The sequence below is a fragment of the Pangasianodon hypophthalmus genome, chromosome 4 (assembly GCF_027358585.1).
Source record: "Pangasianodon hypophthalmus isolate fPanHyp1 chromosome 4, fPanHyp1.pri, whole genome shotgun sequence".
NCBI lineage: Eukaryota > Metazoa > Chordata > Actinopteri > Siluriformes > Pangasiidae > Pangasianodon > Pangasianodon hypophthalmus.
In genome coordinates, this window is record NC_069713.1 from 30,541,843 (window position 1) to 30,563,928 (window position 22,086).

The following is a 22,086-nucleotide window of genomic DNA, read 5'->3' on the forward strand; positions in this document are numbered from 1 at the left end:
TTATATTGTCTATGACAGTGGAATGGTATTTTATAACATTTTTGGTTTTAAAGACACGCTTTTTACGGCGACTTCTTTCGGTCTTGGCACTCGCCTCGCCGTGTCTTTTTGTACTCTTTTTGGAATCTTTTTGTAATTCTGCTTTATTTGTAGTCATCTGCGCAAAAATATAAAAAAAAAAAATTTAAAAAAAATTTAAATACAAACACGGGCATATCCTAAACATCGTGGACCATGTAAATAAATACATGTTCAATCCCCCAATCCCACCCCCTCTACCCCCATGTCATTTTTGACCTAACATACCCTCTCCCCTGTTTTCTTTCTCTTGCTCAGTTTCTTGCAAAGTTGATTTGACTTTTTGTGATTGATTTTTTTTTTTTTTTTTTTTTTTGAGTCAGATCAAATGGAAAAAGTCCAGAATAAAATATATTTTGATAATAGTGTCATTTGTGGGTTCTTTCCGTTCATCTAGGAGTAAGACAGACACAAAAGAAGTTAAAGAATTTGCACAGTTTAGCTCTGCCCACTTTTGAGCTCCGCCCACATTCAGATTTTGGGCTAGTTAACATGTATAATGTGCGAAATTAGATTGTAACTCACAACGATAATGGATTCTCAAAGTAGTCTGCTATTGGCTGGCCATGGCCCTCTTGATTGATTGAAAAGCATCAGCTATCACAAGACTTTTAACAGGGTTATCATTGGCTGATTGTTTAAGGAACTTGAATGGTATGTCCATCTAGCTAACCTCTAGTGTTAAATGTAACCTGTCACAAAATGGTTGTGTTACTTGTAAAAAGGTGCTTGGACCCCTCTGATCGCCATTTGTGGCTATATTTAATAAATATATAAAATAATAAAAAATAACCACTAACTAGTCATATCATCCTCTATCATACTTCTGCTACTAACCAGGGAATTGTAAAGGCTAACGTAGAAACATTTTATCGTAGAAGTACACTGCCACGAGTTATCACTCAAAAATCTGCAAAAAGAAGTCTTCTTTTTTCCCCTTAATAAAAAACAGCAAATGAGCCAATCGACATGTGAATCTGGAATGATTGACAATTGCGTAAGTGTTTTAAATTGAACTCGCCGATATTAACTGATACTTTGGAAGCCCCGCCCCCTTTCCCCAATCTCCTATTAGCAATCACTTGTCTCTTCTTGATTTCAGTGCCCTCAATTTCTGTCAAGGTAAACGGAGAATGCTTTGAGTTCACTAATGTGAAATAAAATCTCTTAGTGTATGTTTGACTTAGCTAACATTCGACAACTATACTGTGTATTTAACTATTTATTAAGGATGCTGACAAAAATGGTAAAAAAGCTGAACTTTAATGGTAATTGTAATTAGTGTGGGTTGGATAGAGAAGTTAGCGTCTTCTTAGATAAGGAAACACCAAGGATTCCCTCACAGGGACAAACAGAAGAACCTGCAAAGCTACGATATTTTCCATAAAAGTGACCAAACTGCAAGAATACCGAAATCCTGTGACACAAAAATGACACCAAACAAATCAAAAGTGGAACATTTGCTTCTAAATGAAGGAGTGTAGAAGAAATAAGAACTCTGTAAGAGGACTATATCTCGCAAACACAGGGACTCTTCATCGAAATTCATGCAAAGCAGCATGAAGATTTGCGTGAACATTTTAAGGACGCAGCCAGTTCAAATTTTGTTCTTGGACCTTGTTTAAAGGTGAACGTTAACACGCGTACGGCAAACTTTAGGGAAAACCTCACCCTGAAACACATTAAATATATTTATATTGACATATTTGTTGGTTGTTGCTGTATTTTGGTTCTTCCTGTAAGGAGTTAGTGGGTGTGTGTGATTTGCTGACATCACAGTGGGACATTGTTATTGCTAGCACAGTGCTATAATATAACTATTATATATTAATATAACTATTGCTAGTTATAATGGTGTTTAATAGAAGGAAAAAAAAATGCAATCTTTAAAAATCAGGTGTCACTTTTAGCTCCTAAAGTCAAAAGAGCAAGCGCTTAAATAGCCTGATAGAATAATAAATAGATCAACATAATCGATGAAAGACGTTTCATTACGAAATAAATCTTTGCCATGTTAATTCAAACGTTAATATGCAAGTCGTTCAGGATGGATTTGAAATTATGACAAACTCAGAATGTCATACTATTAGGTTACAGATTACCTCGAGTGGATAAAACAAAAGATTTGATTTGTATGACTGGTCAGGATAATAATAATACTGAGAATAATATCCTATCCTCTTTAAGAACACGAAAAAGGAAGAAGATGCAAATTGAGAAGATCGAAGATTGTGTTACGCTGAGAGATGAGGAACAAACTGAGATAAGAGATAACCAAAGTTCACAGTGGGTTTTGGTTATAATTCAGAAGAGTAGTGGTGGAAAAGTTGTTTTTTTTTTTTTTTTAGTGAGTCATATACTTTGGTTCAGCTCACTCACAGAGTTGACTCTCTCAGCTCCCAAAGGGCTCTTTTCTTTTACCAACCTGAGCCAGTTTGAGCAGTAATTATTCTTCTTTTCCTAACTACAGCTGAAACGGTTTCATAAAATCTTACTCCAAAAAAAAAAATCTTACTTCATTTTAAAATATAAGATTAATTTGTGCAGTATTTTATAAAATCTATTTAAATAATTATTAAATCAGGAAGGCACTAGAAATATGAATTGACATACAGTAAGCATTGTTATTGTGCTGCTGTTTGTGCATCATTTCTGTTTATTCTGATAACTGATCCCCTAAAGAAAGAAAGAAAGAAAGAAAGAGATTTAAAATGGACAGACAAGAATGAAAGGAAGAGAAGGAAGGAATAAAGACAAAGAAAGGAAAATAAACGACAGTGGAAAACAACAAAACAACCAAAACAGCTGAATACAGGATTATTGTGTGTGTGTGTGTGTGTGTGTGTGTGCACACAACTGTCCAAAGAAAGAAAGGAATAAGAAACCAATTAACTCATATACAAAATTGTGTGTGTGTGTCTATGCAAATGAAAACTACATTAGTATGAAAACTGTCCAAAGGAGAAAAAAAAAGAAAGAAAAGAAAAGAAACTAACTAACACTGTGTGTGTGTGTGTGTGTGTGTGTGTGTGTGTGTGTGGTCTTGCAAACGGTGTGAAAACTGTACAAAGAAAGAATGAAAAAGAAACAAACCAACTCATGTATGCATCAGTCTTGAACATCACATTACTACCTGCTAGTGTTAATGTCCTGTGTGTGTGTGTGTCGACTCAAAGAGTCGACTCATTCGTGAACAACACATTACTACCTGCTAGTGTGAATGTCCTGTGTGTGTGTGTGTGTGTGTGTGTGTGTGTGTGTGTGTCCATGCAAACAATATGAAAACTGCACAAAGAACGAAAGAAAAACAAAAACTAATGTATGCGAGTCGGCTCTCAGTGCTCATGTAATTGAACCGATTCAAAGAGTCGACTCATCCATGAACAACTCATTATTACCTGCTAGTGGGAGTGCAGGCTTATATCGCCTGACTGAGTCTGGTGTGGAACAGCGTTCTCTCTCTCTCTCTCTCTCTCTCTCTCTGTGTGGGTGGGTGGGTGTGTGTGGGTGTGGTCATGCAAACGGTGTGAAAACTGTACAAAGAAAGAATGAAAAAGAAACAACCTAACTCATGTATGCGAGTCGACTCAAAGAGTCGACTCAGTCTTGAACGTCACATTACTACCTGCTAGTGTTAATGTCCTGTGTGTGTGTGTGTGTGTGTGTGTATGAAAACTGCTTAAAGAAAGAAATAAAGAAAAGTAGCAGACAAACAAACAAGCAAACTCATGTATGCGAGTCGACTCTGGGTGTTCACTAATCGAACCGACTCAAAGAGTCGAATCATTCGTGAACAACACATTACTACCTGCTAGTATTAATGTCCTGTGTGTGTGTGTGTGTGTGTGTGTGTGTGTGTGTGTGTGTGTCTCCATGCAAACAATATGAAAACTGCACAAAGAAAGAAAGAAAAACAAACAAACAAACTCATGTATGCGAGTCGGCTCTCAGTGTTCATGTAATTGAACCGGTTGAAAGAGTCGACTCATCCATGAACAACTCCTCACTACCTGCTAGTGTGAGTGCAGGCTTATATCGCCTGACTGAGTCTGGTGTGGGATAGCGTGTGTAGAGTGTGTGTGTCTGTGTGGCTGGTCATGCAAACAGTATGAAAACTGTCCAACTTGTTACAAAGCACAGTGTGTGGTTAAAAAAAAAGAGAACCTGGTCTGAAAAAGAGTAGTAAAATGAGGCTTTGGCCGCTCGGCTGTCGCGTCCCTCCGCCCCCGGAGGAAGTTTTAGGTTGCTATGCTAACATCCAGTGAAGCAAACTCCTCTAAGACGAGAGCCAGAGAGGTGTGGAGGGAAATAAATCTACTGCTCGTCCTCTCAGACACCCGAAAACCCTGTCCAGTAAATCTGAGATGTTTGTAAAAGCGTTTTTAGTGTGTTTCCGACAACAACACACCTGAAGCCGTTTTAAAAGGTCTCCATGTTGCAGTAAATTAGCAGGAGAAGCGGTGAGTGCTGCTCAGAAAGCGTCCTGAGTGTGTGTGTGTGTGTGTGTGTGTGTGAGAGAGAGCGAGTGAGTGAGTGTGTGTGAGAGAGTTTAAACATAAATAAGTGTTTATCTACTAAATATAGCTATTTATTTGTCTTTTTTGAACAATTCAGCAGCTAAAAATAGCCTTTAGTTGAATATTAACGGAACTTTAACGGAAAAAAAACCACCTTTTGGTTTGTTTAGTTTAATAAATGCACCAAAACAACGCCTTGAGTTGAACAGATTTGACTGTTTATTACACAAAACCTTAAACGAACGATAATTTATTAGTCTTTTATCTTTATTTTGGGTTATTTTTGTTGACTTTTCTTTTCCACAGAAACGTGCTACTTGACGTGGCTTCATTTTGTTCAAACTCGGAACTATTTTACTGTTTAAGAAAATCTCTCAAACTTCATTTAATGCCAGAGGTAATGTGATTTATTCCACATTAAGCTTTCTTTAAGTGAGTAAGTTAAATGTAAATAAGTTTTAAGTGTGTTTATCAGTCCAGTAGCGTCCCTGCTGAACAAAAAAACCCCAAAACCAATAGAAACCCTCATGTAATGGTTTTAATGGTTATAATGGGATTTGTAATGGTTTTAATGGGAATTTTAAATGGTTTTAACGGTTATCATGGGAATTGTAACGGTTTTAACGGCTATAATGGGAATTGTAATGGATTTAATGGGAATTTTAATGGTTTTAACAGTTATAATGGGAATTTTAAATGGTTTTAACGGTTGTAATGGGAATTGTAATGGTTTTAATGGGAATTGTATTGGTTATAATGGGAATTTTAATGGTTTTAACGGTTATAATGGGAATTTTAAATGGTTTTAACGGTTATAATGGGATTTTTAAATGGTTTTAACAGTTGTAATGGGAATTGTAATGGTTTTAATGGGAATCGTATTGGTTATAATGGGAATTTTAATGGTTATAATGGGAATTGTAATGGTTATAGTAGGAATCATATTGGTTTTAAGGTTGTAATGGGAATCGTGATGGTTTTAACGGTTACCGTGGGAATCGTAATGGGTTTAATGGTTATAATGGGAATCGTATTGGTTTTAACAGTTGTAATGGCAATTGTATTGGTTTTAATGGTTCTAATGGGAATTGTAAACTTGTAATGGGAACGGTTGTAATGGAAACTGTAATGGTCCCTGTGGGTCTCTACTGGTAATCTCTTGCCTTCTCTTGGTGGTATGGCTGTTGCTAAGGACCAGTAATGGTGCTGATGGTTTGTAATGGTATTTGTAGTGGCAACCATTAGAATTTCTGTTATGGTTTCTGTTGTTTTTTTCCCCCCCCCAGCAGCGATGCCTAACAATGTATACCTAGAAATAAGGTTATTTAGATTATTAATATATGCATAAATTGTTTTTTAAAAAAAGAAACATTCAGACTTTTTCTAAACGTCACTTTTATTAAAAGTAAACGGTCCATGTGTTGGGAATGCACTGATTCAGAAAGAATAAAATACCTGAAATTTTAAAACAAACATAGAAAAAAACCCAACAAAACTTGTTAACATTACAACAACAGAACAACACAAATCAGGATAATGATTTATGTTCGATTTCGAGGCGATTTTCATCATTTTTTTTTTTTCGTAAAAAGAACCTTAAATCAACAAAACGTTGATGTTTGATGTTGAAGTCTCAATCATTAGTATTATTTTTTACTGCATTTAACACATGACTGAAGATGGTCAGAAGGTTCAGGAGGACATGAGACACACCTAAGTGGGGGGAAAATCAAAATCCCTACATTACCATCTTATCTTTCATTTGACATAAGAAAACAGCTGAGACTCGAATCTTTAGTTGTATAAATTTATAACCTTTAAAAAAAAAACCTTTAATATTATATCTAGTGCCAATTATCACAATTGACACCTTGTACATTTGATCCGTTTGTAGGTATGTTACTGTCGTGGAACGTCTGAGTCAGTTACCATTATCACTTTTTTAGTGTTTTTATTACTTAGTTCCTGTTATCACCTACATTATAGCAGCAATAAACAACCAATTCCTAATCAGCCTTGTGGTTTCTCTGTCTTGAAGAAATTGAGCAGCTATAAAGCGCAAAGTTCTCGGTCCTGAAGACATCCCGGAAAACACAATGATTGCTACAAAGTCCTGGCACTGGAGACTACTTCCATAAACATCTCCTTACAGAAGACTTCACCACATCAATGATTACATAACGGTTCGATATCAGGCTGTCATTCTTTAATTAAAAAAAAAAAAAAAAATCCTATCATTGGCAGATTGCTGTGATATAAGGGTTATAAAACACTTCAGGACGCACCATTATAGGAAGACAATCAACTTTAGGATTTTAACTGTAACTCGTGTCGTGTCAAGACGCATCTCAGCACCCCGGTGATTATTTCCACTAAAAGCTCGTCCCCAATATTAAAAAAATTGTCAATTTTCAGAGCAAAGTTTTAAAAGTTCGGAAGAACATCCAACACAACAACTAACCAAAGCTTCACTGGTTTTTGGAGACGACTTTCACAATAGAGATTCGTAAAAGCTTTCGGTTTTCAGTGTTGCTGTGCAGTCAGATAAAAATGTAGCGTTTTTATACTGTTTTTATCGTGTTGTTACTAGTAGTAGTGGGCGCTATGATGGTTGATCCAATATATCGGTTGTAATTCTTCTGTCCACTAAGTTCACGCTTTGTGTTTTTGGCTAGATTTCGCTTGTGGCTTGCGTGGAAGAGGAAATGTTTTGCCAAAGGTAATTTTGTAAGCAGCATTCAGTGAATTTCTCTGCTAAACCCACCTACTTAAATTTCATTTGGTTTGTGTTTTTATCCTTTTTTTTTTTTGCATATTCAACAAGCAATTATATTTTTAAGGATAGTGTAAATGGCAGTAAAGATGCAGCGTGGTAGGGTCTCTGCGTCGCTGTACGTAGTAAATCTCATAATACTCTTCCTTCGTCATGTCACGGATTCATTCTTGTGTTTTCATTTGAATGGAGAGATTTTCGAGAAAAAAAAAATATTGCTGTTGTGTGGATGGAGATGTTTTCAAAACAGGAAGAAAAATGCATTTCAATTTCGTAAAGATTTCTGGAGGTGTAGACAAGGATTTAGACTCCTAGCCGCACAGAATCCGGATTGTTCAGCACTACAAGTATGAATGAAATACTGATTTTGAAGTTTCCTGTTTTGTAATAGAACAGAAAAAAAATTAGGCCTAGATAAATGTTATTGAGGAGCGATGAGCGACATCAGCTCATTGGTGAGAGAAAAGCTTATGGAAGATTTTGCCAGATTAGTCAAGCCTATTATACATTGAAAGAGAACAAATGGCAGACATTAGAAAGTCAGTCCTGTTGTAAATAACTTGCACTTTTTTTGGTTTCTTGATAACATGACAAGCTGTTTTTTTTTTCTTTTTTCTTCAAGAGAGAGATAAAAAGTGGATTACCAGGGAGTGAGTGTGAGACGTTGCTAAGTGATAACAGGAATTTGTTTTGTAGACGTTCCACAACAGTAAACGTTACCATAAACAGATAAAAAGTACATGTTGTTTATTAAGAAATTTTGAAAAAAATTGTTAGACTTGGCAAATTGCTATGTTGTATAAGAAGAATAAAACACTTCAGGACATTGCACTTATTGCAAAATAATCAACTTTTCATTAAGTGGTGCTCCACGTTTTCTTGATTATTTTCATATGACAGTCCAACCGTAATGTTTTATTCGTTACTTAATGTGCATTATTATTAATTAACAGAAGTAATTCTGCTCAGGAATTTTCTCACTAGTATTTTGGATATTTGTCGCATCTTGCGCCTCGTGCCTCATTGTTCTGAGTTCACAGTGAATTAAACACGCAGAAGAGGACATCTGGATCAGTCCTGTGATTTAGGCTCACATTTCATGCTTTGTATCATTTTACTGTTGTGGATGAGCAAGCTTATCGGAAAAACACAGGCCCTCTAATGTTTCTTAAGCGGCCTGGCAACCCAGACAATTACGCTAATGTGGATTTGTCTGAGTCCAATGTTTACAACCGTGTGTTTGTCACCCTAGAGATGAATTAGGTCCTGATATTTGATACCGTCTCGGCAGTGCTGTTGCGTAACGTGACGGGGAATCCATTTGAAGTTCAGAGATCAAGCCTATACATAAGCACTGAGAGAGAAAGCGTAATTTCCTTGAATTGCGGCTGGCTAATAGACATGACCTTCAAGCATGTAGCTGTGCAATTTAAAACGTGACGATTAAGAAATGTGATGCATTCCTCTTGGATTGATTGTTTTGATTACGTAGATTATTTGTTTGAGGCAAATTTAACACAATGCAAAATTTAATCTGAGAGACTTTGGTATAAACCTAATTCGGAGATTGCTTATGATTCCACTCAGTAAACTCGCTATATTTCCACCAGTTATGTCCTTAAATTAGAAAATTTTATCCTGAGTACCTCCGAGTGAAGCTAGCAGGCTCGCTAACTAACTCAGCTGAATAGTTTTGATTTATATGGTTTGATTTATATGGTTATCATATTGATGGTATATTTTGATTTTGAAATATTCAGGTTTGATTTTTTTTTAAATAAATCAGTGATTAAAATTGATACAGACCGAGACTCAGACACTGAAATCCCATTTGTGACAAACATACAGTGGATATGAAAAGTCTACACACCCGTTATAGTTGCAGGTTTATGGGATGTAAAAAAAAATGAAACCAATATAAATAACGTCCGATCTTTTCCCACCTTTAATATGATCTCGCAACCCACAAAATCCAAGTGAGCAAACAGAAAGATTGTAAGAACACTATATAAAACAGTAACCTCCTTGCACATATGTGCAAGCCCCTTAATTAATACTTTGTTAAAGCATCTTTTGCTTGTAATACAGCACTCAGTGATATTTCTATCAGCTTTAACACATCTTGATATGGCAATTTTATTCCACTCTTCCTTGCAAAAGGTGGATGGGGGTCACTCCTGTGCATAGTCGTGTTCAAGTGATTCCACAGGTTTTCAATAGGATTTAGATCTGGACTCTGAGTGGGCCATTCCAAAACATTGATCTTCCTCTTCTGAGGCCATTCCTTCATTGACTTGGATTTGTGATTTGGGTCGTTATTGTGCTGTGAAGTGAAAAGTTTTCTTTATCTTCAGCTGTGTAACCGAGGCCTGCAGGTTTCGTGCCAAAATAGATTGGTAATTGGAGCGATCCATGATTCCCTCTATCTTGAATAGAGCCCCAGGCCCAGCTGAAGAGAAGAGATGCTGCCACCACCATGCTTCACCATGGGTATGGTGTTCTTTGGGTGACAAGCTGTCGTGTTTATGCGCCAAACATATTTTTTAGGATTATGTCCATAAAGTTCTACCTTGGTCTCATCAGATCATAACACATTTTTCATATGGTTGGGGTGATTGTATGTACACTATATGGCCAAAAGTATGTGGACGCCTGACCATGACCCCCATACGCTTGCCAAAAAGGCACGTGTCTAGAATGTCTTTGTATGCTGTAGCATTACAATTTCCTTTCACTGGAACTAAGAGGCTCAAACCTGTTCCAGCATGACAATGCCCCTGTGCACAAAGCAAGCTCCATGAAGACATGGTGTGTGAAGGTTGGAGTGGAAGAACTCGAGTGTCCTACACAGAGCCCTGACCTCAACCCCACTGAACACCTTTGGGATGAACTGGAACACCGACTGCACCCCAGACCTCCTCGACATCCCAACATCAGCGCCTGACCTCACTAATGCTCTTGTAGCTGAATGAACACAGATCCCCACCGTTCAGGAAGCACATATGAGTGTGATGGTCAGGTGTCCACAAACATCTGGCCATATAGTGTATGTCCCTGGATTACTGAGGCTAATAATCCTTTAGGGCTGCAACTAACGATTATTTTAGTAGTCGACTAATCTGTAGATTCAGTTTCCGATTAGTCAGCGATTATTTCTGCCCCGACTTCACTTGCTCCAACCTGTATCGGTCAACATAAAGTCTCTTAGTAAATAAATGAAAAGAATGACAACAGCACCAAAAAACTAAAAGCTTAACAGCTTACACTGATTTTAATAAATGCACGTATATGGCTCAAATAAAATAAATATTAAAGTCATTTCACAAGTGAAAATAAAGTGCAAGAGCCTATCAAGTATTAAAAGGTAGCATCCTCGCAACAGGACACAATGTAAACACTGAGTTAACATCCAGTAACTTGAGAAACCACAAACTGGCCATGGACATTAAGAAAATTGAAAAACTGAGGTAAGTGACATTGTTGTGTCTTAAAGTGACTTAAAGTGGTCAAATAAGGCCATATGTAAACAAAAAGTAGGAAAGGATTTAAACTTATGGCTTATTGCAGTGCATGAATGTCAGCATGTCCACGTGATCTGGGTCAAGACTAGCTCTCTTCTTAGAGACAACGTTCCCAGCTACAGAGAATAGCTGTTCCGATGGTGTGGAGGTAGCAGGAATGCATAAGAATGACTTGGCTAAAATTGCCGGTGTGGGGTACTTGGTCTCATTGAGCTTCCACCAGGACAGGGGACACTGTTTCTTCAAGATTGGTGGCTCAGCAAAGTACATCAGCACCTGTCATGAGACATAAGATGAAAATTGGCATCTGAAATGTTGTATTTTAGGTTCACCAATAAAACAAAACAAAACAAAACAACTTACTTCATTACTGACTAGTTGTTCATGTGATGCCTGCTGATCTGTCTCACTCTCATCACCATCTGAATCGCATCCAAGAAGCGAATCGAGAGTTGATTCATGCCTGGATGTTGAATGCAGATCATCTGATGGTGTGGACTCCCCTGTGCTGGGCTGGTTCTTCTCAAAGGCAATCTGTAGAGCTAGATCTTGTAGTTTACTCTGCACGCTGAACAACTTCTGTGGTGTTAGGAATTTCAGTTTCCGGAACCTTGGGTCTAGTGCAGCTGCAATGATGTGCTTGCTTGGATCATCATCATCTGTGACACTGACCACATCAGAGCAGTATTCAGTCATCTCCAATGAGGCAGCAGTCTGAAAAGCCTGCACTGGCGCTACATCATAGGCAATGCTGGTGGACTTCAATAGCCCTCTGTACAGAGGAGGGAGGGTAGAGATCGTCACGTAGCTTTCCCCGCTCAAGAACACAGTGGCACATTCAAATGGCTCAAGAGCGTTTGCAAGGTGTTCCAAGAGGGTCCACTGATCGGGTTTAAGATCCAGGTACCTTTTACCTTGCTGTGTTGCTGTTGGATCTGATAAAGTGGCAGTAACGGGCCATCTTTGTTCAAGCAGACGGGTCCAACCTTTTCTAAAGCCTCCTCAATCCACCCTGCGATGTTTGCACCTGTGTGTCGTTCCTCAAGTGGCATTGTTGTCAGGCAGTACTTTTTGAATACCCAGTCATCTCTTAAATAGTGGCAAGTAATGCCCAGGTATGCTTCGGTGGCGAGACTGGTCCATGCATCGGCTGTCAGGGCGATCTTCCCACTTGCTGATTTGAGAGTATCTTTAACATGATTGAGAATTGTTTCATACTTTCCCTCCATGAGCTTGGTAAAATGTGTTCTTGAAGGCAACACATAGTTGTATGAATCATTTCCTTGAAACCCTCGCCTTCCACCATTGATATAGGCCTCATGTCGTAGACCAGCATGTTTAGAAGGCTGTTAGTGAGAATTCTGGCCGTTTCAGGGGTGCAAATGCCTCTCCGCAGGACGAAGTCATCCACACGCCTTTGCTTTGAACTTCTAAAGTGGTAAAATGAAAATGGAAAAAAATATTGATAATTTATTATTTATAATTTATATAATGATTATTTATGTTCATACTTGTTTTATCTACAACAGCCTATCTACCTTATCTCTCTTATCATACATCATACATCATAAAGTTAATAACTTTAACATTAGTAGGCGAGGTGACAGTTTGAATTTAGCTTACAATATTAACATAAGGGACGAGACACTAACGTTACCATTCAGTCAGTGAGCGCAGTTACATGCAGGGACAAGTCCGGTTATAAACGGAAGAGTGGCGATGTTCGGTTTATATGTTCGAATATCGCCACTATTTCGTTTATAACTGGAGTAACGTTAGTCCCTGCATGTAAGCGCGCTCATTGTTCAACACCGTCTTTCATGAAAAGGCCTAAATATACTTTATGACACTCTAGACTGAAAGACGCATTTTCCAAAAAGTAAACCAAAAACTGCAAACTTACCCATCTGGAACTTTTGGTTTTCGCTTAAGATGCTTGTGCATCGCCGTTGTACTGCCGTGGTAGGCCAACTCTACATTGCAGACAGTGCACTTGACTTTATTATTTTTATTATCTTTAAAAAACTCCCAGACTTTAGATAGTCGCGGCCTCAAGTTCATTACATTCTGCTCACACGGAGCCGGAGCCTCTGCCATTGTTGATCTCTGTGTTATACTTCTTCACTGATTGATCGATTGATTTAGGACGCAAATGGTTAAAAGACGCTACTGCCCCCACCACTTCTTGCGGTGCATTGCAGTTTCATTTGCATGTGTTCTTATCGTAGACAGTAAACGAAGAAGTATTAAGTCATGAGTTAAATGAGGCTGCTTAAATAATACGACGTGTCGACAATGAAATTTCACGTCGACGAAATTTTATAGTCGATGTTGACGACTAATCGTTGCAGCCCTATAATCCAGGGATTCTGAGTGCAAGCAGGAAAAACAGGAAAGGTAGCTTAATATGAAATTATTTCTCTTTTTTTTTTTTTTTTAATCACAACATCAGAGGGTGGCCAGACACGCTGGGAGGAGAGCACTAACTGACCACTTCAGTATATATTCGATCACTGACGTGCTCTAATCAACAGGCAGTGATTCCCACTCAGTGAACACGGCCCCTTCCAGGATGGCACTCAGGATTGGAACTTGCGATGCCTCGATGACCTGGCAAACACTTATCTGTAGTGTAATTTAATCATTGTGTGGATTTAGTTCTTGTGAATTCATGGGTTGAGAACATTAAAGATAGTGACTCCATTTGTTAAAGTCACATAATCAGTTCATGCCTCTTTTGTGAGAGTTTTGGTATTAGGCTCTTTTTAGTATGGATCCATGTAGATGAAACATGTTTAATTTGAGCAGTCTGTGTACACTGCAAGAGGTAAATGCTGTTTAGTGCATTTAAAAGTACAGCAATTATGGGATTTTGAAAGTTGTTTAGTGTCCCCTATGCATTACTATGCATTACTTGGTATTGTGGGGAACAAGCAATGTAGCTTCTAGTCTTGTTGATTATGTTGCTAGAAACGAAACAATGGACTCGAAGGACTTTTAGCGTCTTTATTTTAGAGCACGTACAATGTTCAGGAGAGAAAATGACCAGAGCTTAACTGAGGTGTTAGAAGCTGAACTTTCAGAAGAAGCATGTTTGCAACACACTGTTCACACACTTGCATTTGCATGCAGATCGATTCAAACTACTTCTGTGAGTAAAAGATGGAAAAAGAGTCGAAATAAGCTCATGTACACATTTCGACCTAAAATATTTAGGGGGAGAAGTGATTGTTTTTCTTTTTAGTCTTAAAATCAACTTGAGTGTATATTGTTTCTGTGCAAGAAATGCAGTGTATTCCTGTACATGCTGATCATTTTATGTGTCTATGTTAAGTACACACAGGAAATGTGTAGTAGTTCTTATAGCTGTATACATGAAGTGAAACAGGCCAAGAGTCGTAAAATGGTTCCTCTGGTCTAGAAATGAGAAGTATTACCATTACCTAAACAAAAGAGAAATAAGAACTTTGCTAATGTTTTTAACTTGTTCTTTTTGTCCATGTTCATGTAGTGAAAGCAGCCTATCTGAGTTATGCAACAATTTACTCATTCATTAAAAAAAAAAAAAAATGAAAGAAAACATGAAATACAGCTGAAGTACAGCTGAAGTACAGCTGTGCAGGAGGCAAGATTCCTTGTTCCTCATTAAATGATGAATTTTAGAGTGATGCATCCTCGTTTTTTTCCCCCATATGCCTGGTGGAAGCTGTTCATTTTGCTCTAGCATTTCTCTGCTTTCCGTCACACTCAGCACATTTTCACTGCCTGAGACCTTAAAGCCCTCCATTATTGGCGACCTGTGGCATGTGTGCTGTGTTGGCTTTTACATTGATGCAGGGATTTTTGAAAAAAAAAAAAAAGTACAGTCAGTGTTATATGCTTGAGCTAAAAATGTTAAAATGTTAAAAAAAATGTTAATCAAAATGTTTTTTTTCTTTACCAAGCTACATGGTGTTATAAATACTTATTAATGAAAGAACATTTACAACAAAACAGCAATGAGCAACTCCCTCTGGTAAAGTCACATAATCAGTTCATGCCTCTTTTGTGAGAGTTTTGGTATTAGGCTCTCTTTAGTATGGATCCATGTAGATGAAACATGTTTAATTTGAGCAGTCTGTGTACACTGCAAGAGGTAAATGCTGTTTAGTGCATTTAAAAGTACAGCAATTATGGGATTTTGAAAGTTGTTTAGTGTCCCCTATGCATTACTTGGTATTGGGGGAACAAGCAGTGTAGCTTCTGGTCTTGTCACAGTTAGTCTCAGCCTCTGATGCTCTATTGCCTTATTGTATACTTTTCTGGCAGCAAGCTTCAGGATCTTGAAGGCTGTAATCTGTTTGGGCCTCTACACTTTTGCGTACATGCCATTTGTGTTTTCCACTTTCTAACTTTTGAACATTTGAACAATGACGCAAGCTTTTCAGAAGAAGTAAATATCATCGGACTGAAAAGAAATTCACAGAATGTCGTCTTTAAAAACTGTTTGAAACTGGTAAATGAGACATCTCATGCGTTTGCTGTGGGAAGGTCTGTGGTTGGTCGTCTGCAGTGTCGTACAATTAGCCATTTTAAGGACACTTTTAGTGACTGAGTGTACCAGACTCTCTAGAGAAAGCTAGAAATTGGGGTGCAAGACTAGCACTAATGGTGAGAGTTTGTACAAGTGACTAATTCCGTTTTAATTTTGTCATTTTTGTTGAATATTTGTGATCTAAATCTAATTTGGACTGCACAGTATTTAACTATGTTGGGAGTTCTTGGAAAATGAATAAAACATTTCTATTTCTGTTTTAGACATGACAACAATGCTGCCAGAAGTTCCTTGAAATGGTTTCAGCCTCAGGATGGACTATAAAAGAACTTTGTGACAAACAATGTTTCGGCACAAAACATAGCCAAGGCTTATTTCACCCCCACTCTCGGACCCTCAACTGGATGTGTACAAGGGTCCAGAATGTTTGTATGTTTCCGGCGTATCAGAAAATGCCAACTCCGACAGCTAATGATGACATGCTTTGTGTTGTCAGTGATCAAGGTGTACTGGGAAAGTCTTGACAGTAACATAGCAGATCATGTCAAGTCCTACTCTTTCCGCCTGCTCAACAGCTTGGACTTTATAAGTGCTAACCTAACGATTAGTTACAAAGAAGCACAGAAGTTTAGCAACCACCGTTACTTAATAAACCACGAGCAGAAATGTGTCAACAAAGATGTGCTACTCTTGCTGCTTGTAAAAAGCTCGCCAGAGAACTATGAAAGGAGGCAGGCCATTCGGTCGACATGGGGCAACGAGATCTACATCGAGAGGGATCTAGGTGTGACTGTGAGAGTGCTGTTTGCTCTTGGCATCCACCCTCAACCAATAGACAGAAAGAAGCTTCAGCAAAGTTTGCTTTGGGAAGACCAAATATACCAGGATCTAATTCAACAGGACTTTCTCGATACCTTTCACAACCTCACTATCAAGCTTCTCCTCCAGCTCAGCTGGACACACGCCTATTGCGACCATGCCCGCTTTCTCATGTCTGCAGATGACGACATCTTTGTCCATATGCCCAACCTGATCCGCTACCTGCAGGAGGTCAACCGGACCGGCGTCAAGGACTTTTGGGTCGGCAGGGTGCATCGAGGTGCTCCACCCATTCGTAAGAAAGACAGCAAGTACTATGTGTCTCACGAGATGTACCCCTGGCTTCTCTATCCTGATTACACCCCTGGAGCCGGTTATGTTGTCTCCAGAGACGTGGCCTCTAGAGTCTACCAAGCTTCCCTCACCTTAAACGCCTCTCTTTATATCGACGATGTCTTTATGGGCATTTGCGCGAGCGCGATAGGGATCTCGCCCCAAGACCACGTCTTCTTCTCTGGAGAGAATAGGGCTCCTAACCACGTCTGCATCTACAACCAAATGATGACATCACATGGACATGTCAAGGACTTCCATGAACTCTGGAAACTTGCAACAGATCCCGAGGTGCAGCAGGTTTCCTCTGGACTTTTTGGAAAGCTTTACTGCACCATAACTAAAATCAGACTCCTTTGTGTATTACATGCTTTAAACACCTACCCGTGTAAAGCAGCCTTTTTATAGGGTCTGGATTGGTATGAAATCCCTTTTTTCCCCCCTCCTCTTCCTTTCCATTTTAGACCAAAGCCTTTGTGCTAGGTGGAGATCTGTATATTATATGTATACAGGACTCTTTACGTCACACCCATGTGGATCTTCCCCAAACTATTGCCGCAAAGTTGGAAGCACACAGTTGTATGTTGTAGAATTACAATTTCATTTCACTGGAACTAAGAGGCTCAAACCTGTTCCAGCATGACAATGCCCCTGTGCACAAAGCGAGCTCCATGAAGACATGGTGTGTGAAGGTTGGAGTGGAAGAACTCGAGTGTCCTGCACAGAGCCCTGACCTCAACCCCACTGAACACCTTTGGGATGAACTGGAACACTGACTGAACCCCAGACCTCCTCACCAACATCAGCTCCTGATCTCACTAATGCTCTTGTAGCTGAACGAACACAAATCCCCACAGCCACGCTCCATGAGCCCTCATGTATGTATGCTAGAATTTCTGCAGAATTTCAAGCTGAAGTATGGTATCAGTTGAAGTTGATGTTGAAGCACTTTTCCATTTGAAGTGATTATAATAGGGTATGGTTAGTACGTGACTGCTGAAAACTCGTGCTCAGAGGTGATTCATTCCACATATTGGTGCAGAAAAGCACCACGGACCTCGGGTCTGAATGACACCACCACGTTACCAAGTCAGATCTTACTGAAATTAAATTCCCATTATAAGCCCTTTTCAGATCTTCTTTTGCAGCTGTATGTGAAAGCCTATTTTTGTAGCTGTACAGAAGTTGTATGCGTCCACCGCCTTAGCAGTAACAAAAAAAAAAACAAAAAAAAAAAAAAAGAGAACCATCTTAGTAATTTGCATAAGATTTTGCATGATACATCACCACTTTGGGCAAGGGGTGTTTTGAAAATTGGTTAGTGTGCAAAAATTTGTAGAAAGGGGCATGCACCTTCACCAGCTGCCCACTTTCCTTCTTATGCACTGCTGTTCCAAATTTTTGTTTTGAACTCTCTAAAATGTATTCCTCCATTTCTATATACATGATGTAAATGAAAATGTCCATTGGGGTGCTGGGGTATTGTGCTGCCCTCCATAACCTGCAGATCAAACAGGTTCCTCTGTAGATGCTTTTGATGTATTCATCTGGAAAACCCAATGTGAATTCACTTAAGCTACAACTTTGCAGAACGTTTATATTAAAGCCGTTCTTCCATGGTTTGATTTACACCATTGGTTCCTAAACCTTTTAGGCAAACGACCCCAAATGGATTTTAAGTGATTTAGGATTTACACGTTTTTTTTTTAAAAATCTAGATTTACTTGTATATGCATATTCAATAAATGTTTTGACATATTCTCGTGTTCGTATTCTTGATTTCAGGGTAGTGAAAAAATTTAATTAGCACATACACTCTTAATGTAAATGTGTCTTGTATGAATGTGAAAGATTTTGAGCTTCTCTTAAGGATGTCATTGTAAATCAAGTGACACCACATGGCATTATGACCTCTAGCTTGGGAAATTATGCTTTAACACTATAACAAAAGTATGGTTCATTGGTTCTTTGGAAAATCGTTGCTTCAAGCTTTCTTAAGAATCTTTTCTTGAGAAGGAAATAACTTTATTGCAGATACTCCACAAGCCCTCCTCTTATCTTTGAAACATTTTTTTTCTTTTTTTGTGAGCTATAATGAGCACAGAGCAGATGCTGCACTTTCTGCCGACTCTGATGCATCCCTTCACTTGTTCGCTAAATGGAAAATTTAATAACACAATGCATTAATCTAGAATCTTTTCCTTCCACTAATTAAGAAGAAGAGGGCATGTGGCCACTTGTGCTTTCCACAAGCGAGCTCACATGCTGATTAGGTTATAAATGTAGATAAGGCATATTTCTCTGGAATTGGAATGAAAGGTTTAAAAAGTACACTTTTTACCCAGACTTGAAAAATGCATGTTTGAGTCAAGAGAAATGTCCAGATTTTTACCATGGGAAGGAGATTTCCTCAGGCCACCACACAAATTCTTTAGAAAGAAATCACTTTCGAATAACCGTAGGGAGTCTGCAAGGCTGCGATGCCGTCTGAGAGCTGATCTCCCACACAACTGTGTGCTCAGTTGAACAATAAAGGTGTGGTCACTCCAGGACTCATATGTGATAAAGGTTGTGTTTGATCAGCGATCTGGATGTGTGTACTCACTGAGAACAGGTTTTCTTGTGTGACATCTGAGTAGCATCTAGTGGTTAGAAAGCCATGGAAGAAGCCGGCTTTCAGAAGAGTGAATGCACACTTGTATCCCTCCGTCCTTCTAGCAGATCTAAACAGATTACTTTTAAACCAACAGATCAAGTGGCCTGAGTTCTGCAGGACGCCACAGATCATGTGGTATCATGTTCTATTTGTTTGCTTAAGTCATTTAAATTATATTATTAAATTATAAACTTTAAATATTGAGCTTCCTTTGTTCCACGGCTAATATACTATTATACACGCACATGGCCACTTATTAAGTACACCGTACATAGGATCCCTGTTTGCTTCAAATTGTAGCCCAAACTGCCTGCTGTGTGTTCTGAGATGCTTTTCTGCTCACCCCGGTTGTAAAGAGTGATTATTTGAGTTACCGAAGCCTTTCTGTCAGCTTGCAACAGTTTAGCCTTTCTCCTCTTGACCACTCTCATCTACGAGGCGTTTCTGCCTGCAGAATCGCCGCTCTCTGGATGTTTTTTTTTTTTTTTTTTTTTTTTTCTGGGCAGCGTTCTGTGTAAAGTCTAGAGACTGCTCCCAGAAGATCAACAGTTTCTGAAATACTCAAACCAGCCCAGATACTGAAACCTTCACGTACATTAGGGTCTAGCCCTGAGACATGACAAATCCAATTAATACTCGTTTTCAGACTTTGTAATCAGACCTCGTTTTAGAAAAGTGACTAGGGGTGGAAAAAAAAAAAACCTGACCGTTCTACATTGGTGTACAGATCTCCATAATTGTATTTTTTTTTTTTTAAGAAATAATTCAAATTCAAATTCAAAACCATTCAAAGACAATGCAAAGAACATTATAGCTAAAAATAACTTCAGTCCACAAGTTATGTAAAAATGTAAGCTAACAAACGAGTTCAATTTAAAGATGGAAAAAAACTCATGTGAATTCTCTGATTTGAAAGCGACATTTAATTTTTGTCCATTTATTTCAGAAAATCTGCAAATGTAACTAGAAACAGATAAAAAAGCATGTCTTTTTAATAAATAAAACCTGTTAGCATAGAAGAGGAATAACATATCACTTAGGGACACGCTAGTAACGTTAATGTTCCAGCCTCAGACTGGAAAGCTTTTTTTTTGCCTGTTTGTGCCCTTGTTGCCACATACCCCACTCCCATTTGCGTACACTTTTCAAACAGAAGGAACACACTCACTACAAATACACGTCGAGTTTTGCATAACAGCTTGAAGGTGTAGGAGAGCTTCACAGCGCATGAGACCAGGATTTAAACTCTTAGGAAAGTTTTCTTGCTCTCAAAACACCGGATTCAACTTCATCAAGAGTAACAATAACGACCTACACGAACCTAACGAACTACGTCTAGACATTTAGCCCTTCTAACACTTAAAAAAATAATTTTTCAACACTGAATCTATGAAATCATCATAACTAAGAAAGTGTGTTAACCAATCTCAGGCAACAATCTCTCTCTCTCTCTTTTTTTTTTAAAATTTTTTTTTTTACAAGGTTTCTTTTTGCTCTTATATGAGTAACAGTAAAAGTTGAGTTTTTTTAGTTATACATAACGTGTAACTATCTTCCATTCTAATGATTTAATAAACAATCTGTAATTTAATTTCAAGCTATAATTTGGGTAACAGGGTCGTACTTTCAAAGTGACTTCATCAATCATCATTACACTTTCTTTGAATAATAATAATAAAAAGGAAAAATGTGGCTTGGGGAATATTCCAAATATTTCATAAGGGTGAATGTGTGGCACACGTATAACGGACGACTCGTGGAAAAGGATATTATCATAAGAATAATTAATAATGAGGTAGTTTAAAAGATTATACTGTAAGTTAAAGTGTAGGTTTAGGTTATTATAGGTTGCGCTGGACAAAAATATTGTTAATTTGTTGCTGTTAAGGAAATTTACCGTCGTGAAATTACTTCACATGTATCTGTAAATCTAGTATCAGTGGGACACAATCACCCAAAAATGTCCTCTGTAATATATAGTTAGAAAAAAATGCAATTTCATAAACATGCTCATGATTTAAAAATAGGAAGTTCTGGAGTTTAAAAGGTCAAGTGTTGTGCAAATTCTGTTTGACTTTCAGGGGGGTCGAGTCTGTTCCTCCATCTCCGGTCCAATGCCTTCTCTTTGCATTTCAAATGAGGTTTTCCAGCCGATGTTTGCCTTATTTGGACACATTTTGTGAGACCGTGTTGTTGTGTTTTTCGTAGAGGAAATCACGGGTGCCCTCTTAAGGCTCGTTACAATACAGTTCAGCGCTTGAAGGACAGAGAAATTGAGTCACACGATGATCAGCGTTGAGGGTTTAGTAAGAGTGAGAGATCTACAGCTATAGATCATCAGGATATTTAGGTTTCGCGAAGTAACTGCCAGTTAAAAAAAAAAAAAATAGAAAAAACTTGTGTACAAAAGAAGTGACTTTAAACCTAAAAAGGATTTTAAAAATTGTAATCATTTAAATAAGTTCTTTAAAGGCTTTTAAACTTAAAGGCTCAGTACAAAATTAACATCTAATCAGCATTTATGATTGCTATTTTAAAAAAAAATAATAAATAAATAAAAAATCATGATGCCGTGGTCTAAAAACAATTTTTAAGACACACTGCAATTTACTTATTTTTTAAAGTATACGTTGCCTTTTAAATCAGGAATGCGGTCGATTCTGATTGGTCAGAAGGTGTTGATTAATTTTCTGTAACTGCAAGGCAAATCGCAGGTTGTTTATTATTAACGCGCTCGCTCTAATAAGTTATCGTTTCCATAGTAACGACGTGCACAGGGATTTGTATGGCTCTACAGACACGGATTCAACAAACCATGTGATTTAACTTAGAAACTAAGAAGTAAGGAGCCTCCA

The 22,086-nt window shown here is 38.1% G+C and overlaps 2 protein-coding genes across 5 annotated transcripts; one reads left to right on the forward strand and one right to left on the reverse strand.

Annotated features, from left to right (window-relative positions):
• Window positions 1–4,036: 4,036 nt before the first annotated feature.
• On the forward strand, window positions 4,037–17,836 carry b3gnt5b (UDP-GlcNAc:betaGal beta-1,3-N-acetylglucosaminyltransferase 5b). 4 transcript variants are annotated; one of them, XM_026936995.3, is made up of 3 exons: window positions 4,103–4,538; window positions 4,902–4,992; window positions 15,687–17,836. In XM_026936995.3, exon 3 carries the CDS (start codon window positions 15,847–15,849, stop codon window positions 16,981–16,983), a length of 1,137 nt encoding a protein of 378 aa, XP_026792796.2. In that variant the 5' UTR covers window positions 4,103–4,538; window positions 4,902–4,992; window positions 15,687–15,846; the 3' UTR covers window positions 16,984–17,836. The 4 variants fall into 4 exon arrangements, with proteins under 4 accessions (XP_053089446.1, XP_026792796.2, XP_026792797.2 ...); XM_053233471.1 differs by lacking the exons at window positions 4,103–4,538; window positions 4,902–4,992 and adding an exon at window positions 4,037–4,096; XM_026936996.3 differs by lacking the exon at window positions 4,902–4,992.
• On the reverse strand, window positions 10,223–15,680 carry LOC128318138 (E3 SUMO-protein ligase ZBED1-like). Its single transcript, XM_053233472.1, has 2 exons — window positions 11,253–15,680; window positions 10,223–11,165 (listed from the first exon to the last, which is right to left on the reverse strand). The coding sequence occupies exons 1-2, from the start codon at window positions 11,583–11,585 to the stop codon at window positions 10,920–10,922; spliced, it is 579 nt and encodes a 192-aa protein (XP_053089447.1). The 5' UTR covers window positions 11,586–15,680; the 3' UTR covers window positions 10,223–10,919.
• Window positions 17,837–22,086: the final 4,250 nt, after the last annotated feature.